This window comes from Micromesistius poutassou (genome assembly GCF_964030765.1).
Source record: "Micromesistius poutassou genome assembly, contig: SCAFFOLD_5086, whole genome shotgun sequence".
Lineage (NCBI taxonomy): Eukaryota > Metazoa > Chordata > Actinopteri > Gadiformes > Gadidae > Micromesistius > Micromesistius poutassou.
In genome coordinates, this window is record NW_028180460.1 from 1 (window position 1) to 17,929 (window position 17,929).

Consider the following 17,929-nt stretch of genomic DNA (forward strand, 5'->3'; position numbering starts at 1 on the left):
GGAACAGAGAGCGTTCCTCGGTTCTCCGACCGACTGAGGGATGGGAGGGAGGGAGAGGGGGGGGGGAGAGAGAGAGAGAGACAGAGTCATCTATTTGACTACGGCACTTCTCACGCTAAATACAAGATGAACCTTAAAATAGGACTTTGGTGACTCCCGCGGAGGGGGAGCAGGCGGCGGGGGGGCGGGGCCCATCCGACGCCGTCCGCTACTACCCAACCGGCGGAACAGTCCCGGTACAAAAACAAACCGCAAAAGTGGCGTTGCGTTCCCACTTTCCATTCCGCGTTCAGACGAGCGTCTTTGGGTGGAAATCTGCGTGCACACGGTGACGCAAAAGTGTGTGAAATTTGATGGATGTGACGTCAGCGCGTACGAGACAAGAGCCAGCGTGAGCAGCTCAGAACACACTTTTGCGTTGTTAACCCTTTAGACGGAAACGCAGCGGTGGAGCGTTTCTAAGGTTTCCACTCTGGAGGGTGGGCAAATTTCTTTTGCATCTTAAAGCCCCGAAAATTGATCATATCAATAGGAAGAGTACAGTACTTACATAATGTGTGTGTGTGCGTGTGCATGTAGCAGGATCAGGAAGGAAGAAAAGAATCCAACCCAACCAGATGCCTCACACGCTAAATATGCTGTTGGGTATCGACCTCAATTACAACAACAAGTAAGAATTCAGTTGACCTCATTCACTATTTAAATTATGAAGTTTTTACTGTAACGTATCACGGCAACAGTCTTTAGTCTTTAAAAAACGCCTCTATATCACTCTAATTATGTGTGTATGTGTGTGTGTGTCTGTCTGTGTGTGTCTGTGTGTGTGTACCTTGGCCCTTTTCTGAATACCTGGGCGTAACGAGATGAGCCCAACCCAAGTTCCTCTTCTTCATTCCTGAGTGGAGTCATGGAGCAGCAGCCAATAGGAGGCCAGTCTGAGAGGAGTGTCAACTGGTTGGTTTGGTTCACATCATTTCCTTATAAAGAGTCGGACGGTTTGGTGTGGCTCACTTCACTACAGCGGGGAGAAGACTCAGGTACTGTACTCCGCTCTGATCCCTGATTTAACATGAATATGCATAACTTATTCATCATATCGATAGGAAGAGTACTATTTGTCTGTAGTCACCTACGGTTAAAAGTGTTACTAGATGTTACGTACACGTTTGAACTGTAGCACACTTAAAACCTCTCACTGTGTCTCTGTCTTTGTGTCTGAGCTTCTAGACATCATAGCTCTCTTCATGTTTGAACAGAGTCTTCATCACTGGGTAGATCCCGACAGACCTCATGTGTGACAAAGAGTGTGTTAGTGTGGCACAATGAGGGACACGTTACCAACGCGGAGAGGTAGTCCACAAACGTGTCTTTCTACCTTTAGAAATAGACATTCTTACATGTCTCTTCACGTCGTATCCAGCGTGGGACGTTGAAATCAAGTAACTCTCTGAGAACCGCCTTGCTCTGGCTTTACCCAGTTCTAAGGTGTTTCACGGTCTTTGTTGTGAGTGCATTTCATTTTCTTTGTGGTGGTTTCCAACACATTCCTCCTGAATCTGCGTAGCGTGAGGCTTTGTGGTGACTGGATGTTCTGTGTTGGGCGGAGCGCAGCAGGCAGCACAGACGGTGACAGGTTCACCTGCACTCCACCCTCATGTGTGCGCAGTTTGATTGACATGAGACACACCCCTGTGATGACAGCCCCGCCTTCTCCACAGCCTTTGGCTTCAGTCCAGACTTCAGAAAGGCGTCTGTCCTGCAGTGGTTTGGCTTTTTAAAACTAGAGCCAATCAGAATGCAGGACGTCCTCTCAACGTGTTGGAGGCGGGACAAGGGTTAGAAAGGAGCAGGACACCTGACACCTGTACAGTACTGTCATGGAACAGCAGCCAATAGGAGGCTAGTCTGAGAGGAATGTCAACTGGGAGGAGAACTGGTCCAACTGGTTGGTTCACAGCATCATTTCCTCATAATGAGTCTGACAGTTTGGTGTGGCCCACTTCATTCCATGATTCATCGTAAATATTCATCGCTAATAAATAACTTAGCAGATTCTTTATCCAAAGAGACTGACAGTGAAAACAGGTATGGGTTAGACAGTACAGAGACAGGTCATTAAGGAGCAGGTAGGGGTTAGACAGTACAGAGACAGGTCATTAAGGAGCAGGTAGGGGTTAGACAGTACAGAGACAGGTCATTAAGGAGCAGGTAGGGGTTAGACAGTACAGAGACGGGTCATTAAGGAGCAGGTAGGGGTTAGACAGTACAGAGACGGGTCATTAAGGAGCAGGTAGGGGTTAGACAGTACAGAGACAGGTCATTAAGGAGCAGGTAGGGGTTAGACAGTACAGAGACAGGTCATTAAGGAGCAGGTAGGGGTTAGACAGTACAGAGACAGGTCATTAAGGAGCAGGTAGGGGTTAGACAGTACAGAGACGGGTCATTAAGGAGCAGGTAGGGGTTAGACAGTACAGAGACAGGTCATTAAGGAGCAGGTAGGGGTTAGGGGGAGTTCTGCTCTATAGGATGCTACAAGTAAGACTGTGGACATTGTGGATTGAACCCAGAACGTTTCAGCTTGGATTCAAGTGTGAGGTTAATGTTAAAATATTTAATGCTTAACTTAAATGATATAATTTTTCTTCAGATTTAGTGTCCTTGGGTAACTTAAAAGGTACCTTGGATATTATGTCCAGTTATTATATTTGTGATGTTATGATTATTATTGTCATTAGTCAGGAAGACGGCCATCTTGGTTAGTGAGGGTGTTTAAACATCATCTTGTTCGGGTCTTGTTCTCTGTGGGCCCGCATCACAGATCTGGTTGTGATGTCATACGACATGAGGAAGTCCATATATGGTCCTGCCTTCAGAGCGGTTTAACCAGCACAGGGAACAGTAGGTATGATATCCGCATGGTGAGCTTGATCTTGATCTGACACATTTGAAGCCCTTAGAGACCATCTGTGTTGACAGATAAATAGTTATTAAATAGTTATTAGAAACATCTGGGAGGCATCTCCACATCTTTACCCTCATTGAGAATAAGAGGGTCTATGAATCTACATCCAGGAAAGACCACCCTGCCTCTCGTCCCCCAGACAACAGCCCCCTGTGACCGGCAGTAAGCAACTTATATAACAGCAGAATTAAAATAAACGCTGAATGGCCGTAGAAACAATGTGTAGTTGTGTTTGTGTCCAGGTCTCCAGTCTGCTATGGATGAGGAGAGAGAGGAGGGGGGTCCTACCTCTAAGACCACTCTGTCTGAGGAACATGGCCGTCAGAGCAAAGCCAAGAGGTAAGAAGAGGATCTCTCTGTCTGTGACTGTTGTCCATCTCAGAGCTCAGCGGTGATATATCATGACTCCATCATTAGTCTGAGTAACAGCTGTGTGTGTGTGTGTGTGTGTGTGTGTGTGTGTGTGTGTGTGTGTGTGTGTGTGTGTGTGTGTTTGTGTGTGTGTGTGTGTGTGTGTGTGTGTGTGTTGAAGACCAGAGCAGCAGAGAGCAGACTCCCCTGGACCCAGACCCATGAAGAGGGACCAATCTATGTCTCCACCTCTGAGGTTTAAAGATAATGAGAAAGGGTAAGAATTTACTAGATATTATAAAGATACAGCTCTACAGCAGATAGAGCAGACTCCCCTGGACCCAGCTGTGTCTCCATGAAGAGTGACCACTCTATGAATATACCTGTTAACTTTAAAGATGGAAATCAGTCTATTGAGAAAGGGTAAGGATTTACAAGATATTATAAAGATACAGCTTCTATCAAACGTCCATAAATCCTGGTTCTTGTTTTTCTAGAATAGTCCAGCAGCAGAGAGAGGAGTCTTGTTATCAGACCCTACTGACCCTGTGTGTGTGTGTGTGTGTGTGTGTGTGTGTGTGTGTGTGTGTGTGTTCACCACAGACACCAGGAGAGGTCGAAGGTTACCAGTGCTCAGTCTGTACTGCAGCATCAAACAGAGCTGATCAAGGTGTGTAAATGTCCACCAAGACGTTTGACTCCAGCTCTACCTGAACATTAGAAAGCATCTCTTGTGGAGCTAATAGTCTCCAGGCTTCCCTCTTTAGACCAGAATCCAGAACAGATGCTTCTGATGTCCTCAGTTAGTTCAAAGTTCTCCTTGATGTTTGTTCTGTTCCAGAGGGCTGGGGAGAACGCACACGCTTTCCTAGACAAGGAGCTAAAGAAGCTCTGGAGGGATCTCTTCCCAGATTACCCACAATGCTCAGAGAGTCAGAGGGAGGAGGAGGAGGCGGATGGTAAGAAGGAGGAGCAGAGGAGGCGCGCCATAGAGGGATTGGTGGACATCACAAAGCTCTGCCTGATGGAGATGAACCAGGAGGAACTGGCCGACGCACTGTGGGGCGGTAAGAGACTCTTATTTTGAAGACGGAGAAGAAATACACAGTTTGAAGAGCAGCAAGAGATTATTATTTGTTCTGTTCAGAGAAATTACATAATGTGAGACATGTTTAACTTTAATGTGGAGATATCTTTCCTCTTTGGGGTTAAATGGCTTGATCCAGATATGTAGGTTTATGTGGTGGTATCAGGTTAAATGGTTCGATCCAGACATTTAGGGTTATTGTGGGGTATCAGGTTAAATGGTTTGATCCAGATAAATAGGGTTATTGTTGTTCTATCATGTTAACAAATGTTAAACATTACACTGCAGATCAACAGCAGAATAACTCAGTGGAAGAGATGCAACAGTGTCTTGTTATATAAGCATAGCAACTCACTTTACATTGATTCAATATCATTATTACTATAATTAGACCAATCATACTGCTGTGGAAGTAACAAAATAGTAATTTTGAACATTTTGAATCTGTAACGTCCAGTCCTTGTCACAACCAGCTACTCCGACTACAAGTAATGAAGCCACTAAATATCATGATATCAAATATCAAGTTGATCATTTAACAGGAAATATTGACCTGTTTACACTGATGTCAACATCCACAACTAATGTGTTCTGTTGTTTTCACTTTTAGGATCTGATGCCGTTGAGTGCCAACATAAAATCAAGTCTCATTTGACGAAGAAGTTCAGGTCTGTGTTTGAGGGACTCGATAAAGCAGGACAGACAACAGGTCTGGACGATAAAGAGCTCTTTATCACAGAGAGAGTCAGTGGAGATGTCAACAAGGAACATGAGGTCAGACTGATTGAAACAGCTTCCAGGAAACCAGCCAAGGAGGAAACAACGATCGGATTTGAAGACATCTTTAAACCCTTACCTGGACAAGATAAACCAATCAGGACAATAATGACAACTGGAGTGGCCGGCATTGGTAAAACCGTCTTAACACACAAGTTCACTCTGGACTGGGCTGAAGGCAAAGCCAATGACGACATACACTTCACATTTCTCCTCACTTTCAGAGAGCTGAATTTACTGAAAGGGAAAGAGTTTAGCTTGGTGGAACTTCTTCATCACTTCTTTATTGAGACCAAAGAAGCAGGAATCTGCAGATATGAACGGTTCCAAGTTGTCTTCATCTTGGATGGTCTGGATGAGTGTCGACTTCCTCTGGACTTCCAGAACAACCCGATCTGGACTGATGTCACAAAGCCGACCTCAGTGGACGTGCTGCTGACAAACCTCATCAGGGGCGTCCTGCTTCCCTCTGCTCGCATCTGGATAACCACACGCCCTGCGGCAGCCAATCAGATCCCTGCTGAGTGTGTTAACATGGTAACAGAGGTGAGAGGGTTCACCGACCCACAGAAGGAGGAGTACTTCAGGAAGAGATTCAGAGACAGGCCGCTGGCCAGCAAAATCATCTCCCACATCAAGAAATCACGCAACCTCCACATCATGTGTCACATCCCAGTCTTCTGTTGGATCACGTCTACAGTTCTGGAGGACTTCTTCAAAACAACCCAGGGAGAAGAAGAGGGGCCCAAGACCATGACTCAGATGTACAGCCACTTCCTGAGGGTTCAGTCCATACAGGGGGACAGGAAGTATCATGGGAGAGCTGAAACAGATCCACACTGGAGTTCAGAGAGCAGGGAGATCATTGTTTTGCTGGGAAAACTGGCTTTTAACCAGCTGGAGAAAGGCAACCTGATCTTCTCCGAGGAAGACCTGGCAGAGTGTGGCATCGATATCAGAGCAGCCTCAGTGTACTCAGGAGTGTTCACCCAGATCTTTAAAGAGGAGTGTGGGCTGTACCAGAAGAAGGTGTTCTGCTTTGTCCATCTGAGCATCCAGGAGTTTCTGGCTGCCCTTTATGTCTTCCTGTCCTTCATCGAAGATGGTGTCAATCTGCTGTCAGAAGAACAACCATCCTCTAGTGAAGATGAACACCTCCTTTACCAGAGTGCTGTGGACAAGGCCTTACAGAGTGAGAACGGACACCTGGACTTGTTCCTCCGTTTCCTCCTGGGCCTCTCTCTGGAGACCAATCAGATTGTCCTACGAGGTCTGCTGGGGCAGACAGGAACTAGCTCACTGACCAATGAGGGAACAGTGTCTTACATCAAGAAGAAGTTAAATGGAGATCTCTCTCCAGAGAGAAGCATCAACCTGATACACTGTCTGAATGAGCTGAACGACCGTTCTCTAGTGGAAGAGATCCAACAGTACCTGACATCAGGAAGTGTCCCCCAAAAAACCCTCTCTCTTGCTCAACTGTCAGCTCTGGCCTTCATCTTTCTGACATCAGAAGAGGATCTGGACGTGTTTGACCTGAAGAAATACTCTGCTTCAGAGGAGGGTCTTCTGAGGCTGCTGCCAGTGGTCAAAGCCTCCAAAACATTTCTGTAGGTTCACTAATAACATGTATTACAATACACTACACAATATAGATTATAATGTAACATAAATGTTATAATCTTATATACCAACCATCTTGCAAAAAATCTGGTCCATACATCACAAATATGAATAATAATGATAATAATAATAATAATAACAATTAATTAAAATAATGTAATAAAGCATGGTTTCATGGCCTAGGGTAACCAGACAATGAGGGAGGACGGAGGCGTGATAATATTTAACAATAATCAGGTTTATTTGATAAACCACAATGTTACATCAAACAAAATATCAATTATAGTAAGCAGCGGCAGCAGACGCACCCAGCAGGTGTAGAGCAAAGCGCAAAGCGAGCGCTGGAACCAGGAACCATATATATAGGCCGCGAACTAGGCGACCCCTCCCACCTCATCAGTCCTAATTGGGAGACAAGGAAACAATCACAGGCAAGGCCTTGCGGCCGTCACACATGGTAATCAAAGTAATGTGTTACTAACCCTAACCCTGTTTTGTTTAAAGGCTGAACAGTTGTAATCTGTCAGAGAGATGCTGTGAAGCTCTGGCCTCAGTTCTCAGCTCCAACTCCTCTAGTCTGAGAGAGCTGGACCTGAGTACCAATGATCTGCAGGATTCAGGAGTGAAGCTGCTCTCTGCTGGACTGGGGAGTCCACACTGTACACTGGAAACTCTCAGGTCAGTTGTAATCAATGTGAAATGTTTTATTCCTTAAGGTTTACCCTCAGCAGACATTTACCTTAGATAGATGTTCCTTAAAAAGGGAGTCACTGGCTCAAGCCTTAATATAACGACTGCATTCATGCCACTTAACATATTTAGATCTTTAGTTATTACCAGAACATTACATATGCTATCTATCTAACAATGAGTGTGGCTACAAACTGCTGAGTTTAGAGTTAGTAAAGTAGAATAACAGACTCTTCTCAAATAGTTTTTTGAAAACACATTTTATTCAGAGATAACATTTTTATTTTGGATTTACACTAAACAAGTTTACACATTAGTACACATTTCAGTTGTTTCATATTTTATAAATGATGATGTTTGATTTATTTATAATAACACTTTTATTTGTGAATGCTGAATGGCTGTGATCTGTCAAAGAGATGCTGTCAACATCTGGCCAACAACATCTGGCATTATTATAAAAAATATATAAAGCTTTAACTTGTCCTCCAAATGGAATGATGAATACACTTTATAAATGTGGTTACTTTAGTACGAACTGCTCTCAACCAGAAAGAGTAAATGGTGTGTGTGTGTGCGTGTGCGTGCGTGCGTGCGTGCGTGCGTGCGTGCGTGCGTGCGTGCGTGCGTGCGTGCGTGCGTGCGTGCGTGTGTGTGTGTGTGTGTGTGTGTGCGTGTGTGCTTGTGTGTGTGTGTGTGTGCAGGTTGTCTGGCTGCCTGATCACACAGGAAGGCTGTGGTTCTCTGGCCTCAGTTCTCAGCTCCAACTCCTCTAGTCTGAGAGAGCTGGACCTGAGTACCAATGATCTGAAGGATTCAGGAGTGAAGCTGCTCTCTGCTGGACTGGGGAGTCCACACTGTACACTGGAAACTCTCAGGTCAGTTTAACTTTTTTTATGTGCAAAAAATTAAACAACACGTTTTGATATGAGAAGACATTTAACCGATTCACAAAAATACAACTTAAGTTCAAACATTCAATACAATTTTTATAATAACAAAAAAACCAGAAAAAAAACCCGGTATAAGTAAATTTTATGTGTTTTAGAATGTTATTATGGTGTAAGTATATTTCTTATTGTAATGTACTTTTTATTTTTTGATAATTTATGACTTGTTAGGGAAAAGTTCTGACCATAAACTGTTTGTAGGCTGTCTGGCTGCCTGGTCACACAGGAAGGCTGTGCTTCTCTGGCCTCAGCTCTGGGCTCCAACCCCTCCCATCTGAGAGAGCTGGACCTGAGCTACAATCACCCAGGAGACTCTGGAGCTGCGCTGCTCTCTGCTGGACTGGAGGATCCACGCTGGAGACTGAACACTCTCAGGTATGGAGAGGACTAGTGATGGCAAAACGAGGCTTCATGAACCAATGAGGCTTTCCACCCCAAAGGTTCACCAAAAGGTTCATTACCCGAAGCCTCATTGAATCGTTCTCTCTAGTGACACCTGCTGTGCAATATGTATATGACAGACTAAATATGTATGACAGACTAAATTAAGCCTGAGTCAAAGTATCCTGCAATGTCTATAAAATAAACAATTTTTGCCACTGCTACTCAATGAATATATAGCGTTTGTATGGAAATATCATTTTTTTTGAGTGCTGTGACGTTGATCACTCAAAATAAATACATCAATGATGTACACTGAATGCAATAGTGCTTATGGAACTGGGAGTGCAAAAGTGCTTATGGAACTGGGAGTGCAAAAGTGCTTATGGAACTGGGAGTGAGGAACAAACTGCAACAGCAGAATGGGCAAATAAAAGTTATTGGTTTTTATTCAAAAAAAGAAGCTTTTTCACAGTGTTGGGGTTTAGCCGATTTCTTTTCTTTGACACAATCTACTAATACTATGCTAATAATATTAGCAATTAACAATATTAATAGATAATGATATAGATATATAGATTATATAGATATGTATAGCCTATAAGCCTATATAATAATAATATATATAATATGTAATACTAACCCTAAACTCAACTAGCCTACTACTAACACTATTCTAGTATCTATCTATCTATCTATTCTAACCTAATATAATATAGTCTAATGCAATATAATAATAATAATAGCTGATATAATCTATGATACAATGACTGAACTTAACCACTAACTCTGACACTTAACCAACGCACACTCTATCTCAGTGTTTCTCAACCTTTTTTGAGCAAACGCCCCCCATACCTTACCCTGATCCTCTGGCGCCCCCCCCCCCCCCTCCATTATTATTGTTAATTTTATTTTTTTTTTTAATTGCGACACCCCTGGTTAGGCTATATCCATTACCAACTCAGCTTGAATAAAAAACTTCTGTGCCGTTTTGGTTTCTTCTGGACAAGAAAATGTGTATTCAGAGTTTTATTAAAAGGTTTTATTATTCAGCTATTGAAGTTTAATACGTAACAGTGCTTGTGTACATTTTTATTGGTTATTGAACCGTTAACCCGCAAACTTGGGTTCAATATGTGCACGAAAGACTCCCTTTGTTTATGTGACGTTGCCTAGCAACGCTGCGCATGTGCAGCCTTTATCCGCTTCGTTCTGAGTTGGCGAGTAGCACGTTTAAGTTTGCGGCCAAATAGTAATTAAAGTAGTTTGTTACTATACAAGTTAAGCGCCTGTAACATCAGTGTTAAATGCGTATGTGCCGGTTGGTGTGCGTACTTTATGAAAGTGTTTATCGGTTTGCAGACGTAATGAGCGACGTTGCAGTGGTCTACATGTAATGCGCACGTTCTATTGTTTACAATTAGCATGCTAAGCGGCGTTAGCTTTATTCACGTCTTGTGTTGCCTTACTATGTAATATGGATGAGATTCATGTTGCTTAGTGTAATGCCCCATCCACCGCTTGCTTTGCATGTCCCGCAAACCAACCAGTGGAAGTCAGGGGAGGGCGAAATAGTTTCTGAAGCACCACGCTGCTGCGATGAGGTGGATTTGTTTATCGGCGTTACTATGGAGATCATGACGGTACTGAGCATTAAGTAAAAAGTAGATGAGACGATAGAGGGGTTAGAAACCCATATGAAGATAGGCTTTTTATTTCATTTATCCTATTTTTGCACCGAAAATATTTGAAAACCATGAAAGTTTAAAAAGTTCAAAATAATGACCACTACACAAGCGAAGTTGTGACGCCCCCGTGTTCGTTCCCAGCGCCCCCCTAGGTTCTACGAACGCCCCCCAGGGGGCGCTGCCGCCCCCGTTGAGAAACCCTGCTCTATCTGATCACCAATACCAAACGCCAACTCAAAACACACAAAATGCCGCGAGGTTCAAACCCTTTTTATGCAGTAGCGAAACTCAAAATGAATCAGTGACGTGTACACTGAATCCAAGGCCTCGTTTGTCATCAGTCACGTGATTTTTAGGGAAACGATACAAGCCTCGAATCGAGGTTTCATCTGGAACGCCTTCTTTTGCTCGACACATGCTCCGACGCCTCGCTTCAAACGTCACATCACTAGAGAGGACAGCTCACCACTCAGGGACAAAGTCTCCTACAAGGGTTCAACCAGCTGTGGTTTCAAAACGCAGTTGTAACTCATGTTGAGTAAAAAATGATGAGACAGCAGATTAGGATTCAGACCACTTTTATAGAATTATATTTATTGATAGTTTGATAGTTTGATAACTGTCTGGTGAATGAATGTGTTGGTTTAAAACCAGATGTTTGAGTGTGTTTGTTTTTTGATTGGCCGATGTCAGAGTCAGCTGAGCGTACGTTGGTTGGATGTTTGGTTAGCATAGAGCTGGACGTTAGCATGGAGCTAGGAGGTAGCGTAGAGCCGAGTGTTAGAGTAGAGCTGGGCGTAAGTGTGGAGTCGGGTGCTAGCATGGAGCCAGGCATGATGAGTCAGTAAATTAGGATTCAGAGTACTTTTATAAAATATTTATTGATAGTGATTGCAACACACTCATATTTGGCGTGGCCTAGCATGGAGCTAGGCGTAAGCGTGGAGCTGGGGGTTAGCATGCAGCTAGGCCTTAACATTGAGGTGGTCGATAGCGGTTGTAGGTTTCCCTCCAAAAAGCCAACAATTGTATTGGCGCGGAGTGTGTGACCCACGCAGTCAGCTGACGAGGTTAGCTGTCTGTCCTTAATCAGTTAACAATGTTACTGGTTGATCATGTGCTTAATCACATGTGAATAATAATACTCAACGTCATGAATACAGCGGAGCCGTCTGCACACTCTCTCTTTGTTAACATGTGAATAATGTTTCCCTGTTTAAAGACAACATGCTGCTCTCTCTTTGTTAACATGTGAATAATGTTTCCCTGTTTAAAGACAACATGCTGCTCTCTCTTTGTTAACATGTGAATAATGTTTCCCTGTCTAAAGACAACATGCTGCTCTCTCTTTGTTAACATGTGAATAATGTTTCCCTGTTTAAAGACAACATGCTGCTCTCTCTTTGTTAACATGTGAATAATGTTTCCCCGTTTAAAGACAACATGCTGCTCTCTCTTTGTTAACATGTGAATAATGTTTCCTGTTTAAAGACAACATGCTGCTCTCTCTTTGTAAACATGTGAATAATGTTTCCCTGTTTAAAGACAACATGCTGCTCTCTCTTTGTTAACATGTGAATAATGTTTCCTGTTTAAAGACAACATGCTGCTCTCTCTTTGTCTCCCCAGTATGAAGCATGGTGGAGCATGGAGGCTGAAACCAGCTCTAAGGAAGTGTAAGTGTCTGTTTAGTTTGATTCATCTCAACACACAGTAACTATAGAGATGGAAAGTCCATCCACACTGCGCGCTCCCACGTAAATGGCTACCGTAAATAATATAATAGAGGAGCCAACACTCCAGGGATGGAAATTTAAACCCACCACACGCCATATAAATGGCATTCAATAATCACTTTGAGAGACGTATTCCTTTGAGACATTTCATATACTTGGTGTAGGCCTGCTTGTTATATTGTAGACTATATAATATAAACAGAACTCAGCTGGGTTTGGAAGGAGCTTCCAATTTTTTTGACCTTTTCTAGCAATTTGAGAGAAATTGTAGCAAGTTTAAACTATATATTTAGCGATGGCTCCTGGCTCTAGGACGGTTCTATACATGGTCTCCCTGACATGTAAGGCCTTAACGGTCTGAAGCCTTTACCAGGATAAAGGCAGATCTAGAACGATCTACACCCATAACCCTCTCTGTCAATTTGCCCTCATTCATAGATAGCATGGCCTACCGCAAAACCGGGACGTCTGGTCACCCTAAATGAATGATGATCGGGCGGGTGCGGGTATCAGTTGTTGAAAAAAACGTTGCTGCGGGTGGATTATTGATATTAAGCAGCAGGTGTGGATGACATTACAGCTCATCCGCACATCTCTCTAGACTTCACTGCGCTACGCCCTAACCCTCACCATAACCCTGACCCTGACCCTGACCCTAACCCTAACCATAACCCTGACCCTAACCCTGACCGCCATTATAATGCCTAGACTAGTATAGGAACTCGGGATCCATTGTTATTGACTCTTTGTTCCTGCGTTGTTGCTGCATGTGTCGTGAACCGATTTCCTGGCACTGTGGTCGTATAGTGTGACATGTTAAATCATAGTGTGACATGTTAAATCATAGTGGGACATGTTAAATCATAGTGGGACATGTTAAATCATAGTGGGACATGTTAAATCATAGTGGGACATGTTAAATCATAGTGGGACATGTTAAATCGTGGAGGAATATCTGAGAATCGTGTAGTCTGAACCAGCCATTAAGTCTGTTTTCCTAGAAAGTTCGGCCTCACGCTGAAGATGGCAGGAGAGGGGCCAGGGGCCCTCAATTTTTGATTTCAACCAGCCGGGCCAACCGTTCCCTGCACTCCGCAGTGAACCGCAGCTTGGAGGAGAAAGTGATTGTTGCCATTTGCGACTCCTGGAGCTCTATATTGTCGAGTGTTCCAACCTATAATGGGTTTTTATAGTATGAGGGCTATATGAGAACCTTCAGTCGCACTAGGTGGGAAGACCTCTCCTGAGCCGTCGCCTAGGAGGGGGGGTACCCGATACTGGTTTCTCTTCGGCCCCGGGGCTTAACCTGTGCTGGCCCTCTTGGTACGTGTTAGAGTTCCTCGGCTAAGCTCAGTGGAGGAAGACTCTGGTCTATGTGTCCAACACAGGTCACTCGTTTAAGCCCCTACGAGGTTAAGCTAAGTTTTAGGCTATACGCGTTTCGATCGAACTCTGTGGTGTCTCTTACCACCCCAGTCCCTATGGGCCACGAAGCGGGGAACAAGTCTGAACCTCTTTATATTGCCTCACTCTCCGGACCAGTCACAATCAACTTTGTTTGTGTCATGCACCACTCACCTATCGTGCGGAGGCTGGGAGAGCTGCGAGCTGTCGGTTGGGCCCCTACTGAGGAGCCAGATCAATCACTGAAGAACCGATTCAATCGCCTACTACAAAGTGTAGTTAGGTAGTTTTATTTAGATTCAATAAACTCGTTTTACACTATGACAGAGAAAAGGGATTTTCAAGAGAAAGAGGTTAAATGTTAACGGAGTCCAATATATAATACCGTTTTACAAAAAGTTACAGAAAATTATGATTACATTAAAAAAGAGTCTAAAACATTAAATCAACATTAAGGTTTAAAGAGGTCTACACGCTCCTGTCTTTGCATATCTATTAGAGTCAACAATTGAGTCTAGTAGACTGCACGAGCAGTGTTACAATAAACCATACATTCAATTATCAATCAACAATACAAATTATCAATAAACAATATAAGTAAGATTAGATATAAGGTTAGTAATCCTAATAACCCTGAAAAAGAATCTAAGGTTAGTAATCCTAACAAACCTGAAAAAGAATAAGCTAAAGAGAGGTAATTGCAATACGCAAAAAAGGCCTCCGTAGAGGCTGCCTTACTAAGTAAAGGGAGAAAGGGAAGGAGAGGAAGAAGCAGTGACCGGGGTCCAATAGAGTCAAGTGACTCCATCAGACCCCGTGGGTTAGTGAGTAAAAGAAGGCAGGAGAAGAAGTGCTGCCGAGAGGGTCCTGGGTGCGCTCTATATCTACCAGTCGACAGCTGACTTGTGCGTGCGAAGGCAGGCGCATGCGTAGTTATGATACAGTTACATTCAGTCTTAATCAGAGGTAGAGAGGCATGGAGGTTCCTGTTTTTCTTCTGGGGCCCTTTGGTACAATTTTTGCTGACGCAGCAGCTCAGCAGTTCAATTCAATATCTCAGTATATTCCACGTGATGCTCGCACTAAATTCGGAAGTCCTGCTCATATATGGTAGTGTCACTGAAAGTCCGTTTTTTTTCCAAGAGCAGATGTACACGATTGTTCCCGTTTTCTTCGGAGGCCACCGATATCCTTAGCATCGAAACTGCATATCAGCAGTTTCAATATTTCAGCATTTCGATGTTTCACATATGGCAGTCTTTTTTATGAACAGATGGTTATGATGGTTCCGCTTTTCGTTGAGGTAGACAGTACACTTATTGTTGAGACAGCAGATCAGTATTATAACTTTTCAGATACAGCAGATCATTAGTTACAACAGTTCAGCAATTCAACAGTGTTCATTTATTGTCCCGATTAATAGCAGATGTCCTACCCAGTGATTGGGCAGTGGGAGGCTTAGGGCTAGGTGCGTCAACGTGTGGCCTCACGGGCACACAACAATATATAATATGATATTATATAATATAATATAGAAATATCTATATAATATATATAATATATACGATATATATAATATCAGCGTATATCAATGAATATAATATCATGAATCAGCGTTTTTTGAATTTTCCAATGAAAACGAATGGGGGGATTTTGGGCGAATAACCTGGAATATCTCGGGAATTATGAATAATATCATGTCTTGTTCTCCCGTCAGATGCCTGTGAACTCACACTGGACCCAAACACAGCCTTCAGACTCCTCTCTCTGTCTGAGGACAACAGAAAGGTGACGCTGGTCAGAGAGGACCAGTCGTATCCGGATCACCCAGAGAGATTTGACTACTGGTTCCAGGTGTTGTGTAGAGAGGCTCTGACTGGCCGCTGTTACTGGGAGGTAGAGAGGAAAGGAGATGTTGGGATAGGAGTGACATACAGAGGAATCACAAGGAGAGGAGGGGGTGATGACAGCAGGCTTGGATGGAACAACAAGTCCTGGAGTCTTCTTTGTCTTGATGGTGGTTACTCTGCCTGGTACAACGGTAGACAGACAGCCATACGTCTCCCCCCCGCTGGCTCTACCAGAGTAGGAGTGTATCTGGACCGGCCTGCTGGCACTCTGTCCTTCTACAGAGTGTCCCGAGGTGGAGGAGGGTCCTCAGACACACTGACACACATCCACACCTTCAGGTCCACCTTCACCCAGGAGGACCTCCTCCCTGGGTTTTACGTATGGATGGAGGGTGACTCAGCGTCTCTGTGTCGGTTGTAGAAAGAAAAAAAGGGAGGCGGAGGACGGGTGCAGGCACACACACACACAGACACACACACACACAGAGACAAACACACACACACACACACACGTAGAGACAAACACACACACACACACACACACACGTAGAGACAAACACACACACGTAGAGACAAACACACACACACACACACACACACGTATAGACAGGTTTAGGGTAGAGTGGAGGGGGGTGAGGGAGGAGGATGAGGTTGTTTCCTGTTTTGTTGTTTTCTCTGTGTCGGCTGTAGAAGACACAACACAGGCAGACGGGCGGACATACACACACACACACACACACATACACACACACACACACACACGATAGGGGGATCAGTGTCTCTGTGTCGGCTGTAGAAAGAAAACACCGACGGTCAGCGGGGTCAAGGGTCAGGGTCACACACACACACACACACACACACACAGTAGACCCCCTCCGTGCGGCGCCCCCCCCACACACACACACACACACACACACACACACAGTAGACCCCCTCCGTGCGGCGCCCCCCCCACACACACACACACACACACACACACACACAGTAGACCCCCTCCGTGCGGCGCCCCCCCCACACACACACACACACACACACAGTAGACCCCCTCCGTGCGGCGCCCCCCCCACACACACACACACACACACACACAGTAGACCCCCCCCCCCGGAAAGTTGTTGAGGTGGGGGGGGGGGGGGGGGGTTGTGGTCTGGCGGAGTTGTTGTTGACGGGGGGGGGGGGGGGGGGATTACGGGCTGGTGGAGTTGTTGACGGGGGGGGGGATTACGGTCTGGTGGAGTTGTTGACGGGGGGGGATTACGGTCTGGTGGAGTTGTTGACGGGGGGGGGGGGGATTACGGTCTGGTGGAGTTGTTGACGGGGGGGATTACGGTCTGGTGGAGTTGTTGACGGGGGGGGGGGGATTACGGTCTGGTGGAGTTGTTGACGGGGGGGGGATTACGGTCTGGTGGAGTTGTTGACGGGGGGGGGGGGGATTACGGTCTGGTGGAGTTGTTGACGGGGGGGGGGGGGGATTACGGGCTGGTGGAGTTGTTGACGGGGGGGGGGGGGATTACGGGCTGGTGGAGTTGTTGACAGGGGGGGGGGCGATCTTGAGCGGATCTTTCATTTTTCTTGTGTGCTATAATGTTAATGTAATGCTGTGCTGTAATGCGTGGAGACAAACACACACACAGAGAGACAAACACAAGCACACACACAGAGACAAACACAAACACACACACAGAGACAAACACAAACACACACACAGAGACAAACACAAACACACACACACACACACACACACACAGACAGACAAACAAGGGGGTAGCTTAGCAGGCTTTATTAAGATTGAATCTTTAATTTGAATGTATATTAAATACCTATTGAACGTAAATCACATGTTTTTATGCTACAGTTTTTGTACATTTTCAAGAGTTTTGTTCTTAAGGACTCTGATATCATTATTTGTGTCCTAACAAGGAACCTGATTTAAAGCAGATTTTATATTTCATTCATAATAACCAGGAGGTCTGTGTTGTAAATGACTTTAAACTGAGTATTGATTCCTGGTGTTCTGTTGGGAACCAAACGGCAGCAGAACATGTTCAGTTATTAAAGATACGTGCACACCTGTTTATGATTAGTAAAGTCTGCAGCTTCTATTGTTTCAGTCCTTGTGTTTATTGTGTACATGTAAGGGACTATTTTTCTGTTGCATTTGTTAATGAAGCATAATTTTAATAAACAACTCAGTGGATCAACTGAATGTTCTCGTGTGTTCAGCCCATCATCATTCTCCTTTTATTACTAAATAATGTTACATAAGTGCCTTAAGAATAATAATTTGTTAATCAGAAATTATAAATAAAACAACAAATGTTGTTCTGATATTATTCTGGGACCTCCTCCCTGGGTTTTGGTTAGGGGGGGGGGGGGGCGGTGCCTCAGTGTCTCTGTGTCCGTTGTAGAAAGAAACCACAGACAGAC

The 17,929-nt window shown here is 44.5% G+C and overlaps 1 protein-coding gene across 1 annotated transcript; it reads left to right on the forward strand.

The window, feature by feature from the left end:
• The first annotated feature begins 887 nt into the window (after nucleotides 1-887).
• Nucleotides 888-15,929, forward strand: LOC311370781 (NLR family CARD domain-containing protein 3-like). Its single transcript, XM_084489091.1, has 12 exons — nucleotides 888-1,037; nucleotides 3,205-3,301; nucleotides 3,495-3,590; nucleotides 3,623-3,736; nucleotides 3,917-3,983; nucleotides 4,155-4,380; nucleotides 5,011-6,787; nucleotides 7,305-7,478; nucleotides 8,195-8,368; nucleotides 8,642-8,815; nucleotides 12,142-12,188; nucleotides 15,370-15,929. The coding sequence occupies exons 1-12, from the start codon at nucleotides 908-910 to the stop codon at nucleotides 15,921-15,923; spliced, it is 3,630 nt and encodes a 1,209-aa protein (XP_084345217.1). The 5' UTR covers nucleotides 888-907; the 3' UTR covers nucleotides 15,924-15,929.
• The last annotated feature ends 2,000 nt before the right edge of the window (nucleotides 15,930-17,929 follow it).

Coding starts and splice junctions, on each gene's coding strand:
- LOC311370781 (XM_084489091.1), top strand. CDS start 908: ATGGAGCAGCAGCCAATAGGAGGCCAGTCTGAGAGGAGTGTCAACTGG. Junction 3,984..4,154: donor ATCAAACAGAGCTGATCAAG/GTGTGTAAATGT, acceptor GTTCTGTTCCAG/AGGGCTGGGGAGAACGCACA. Junction 8,369..8,641: donor TGTACACTGGAAACTCTCAG/GTCAGTTTAACT, acceptor AACTGTTTGTAG/GCTGTCTGGCTGCCTGGTCA.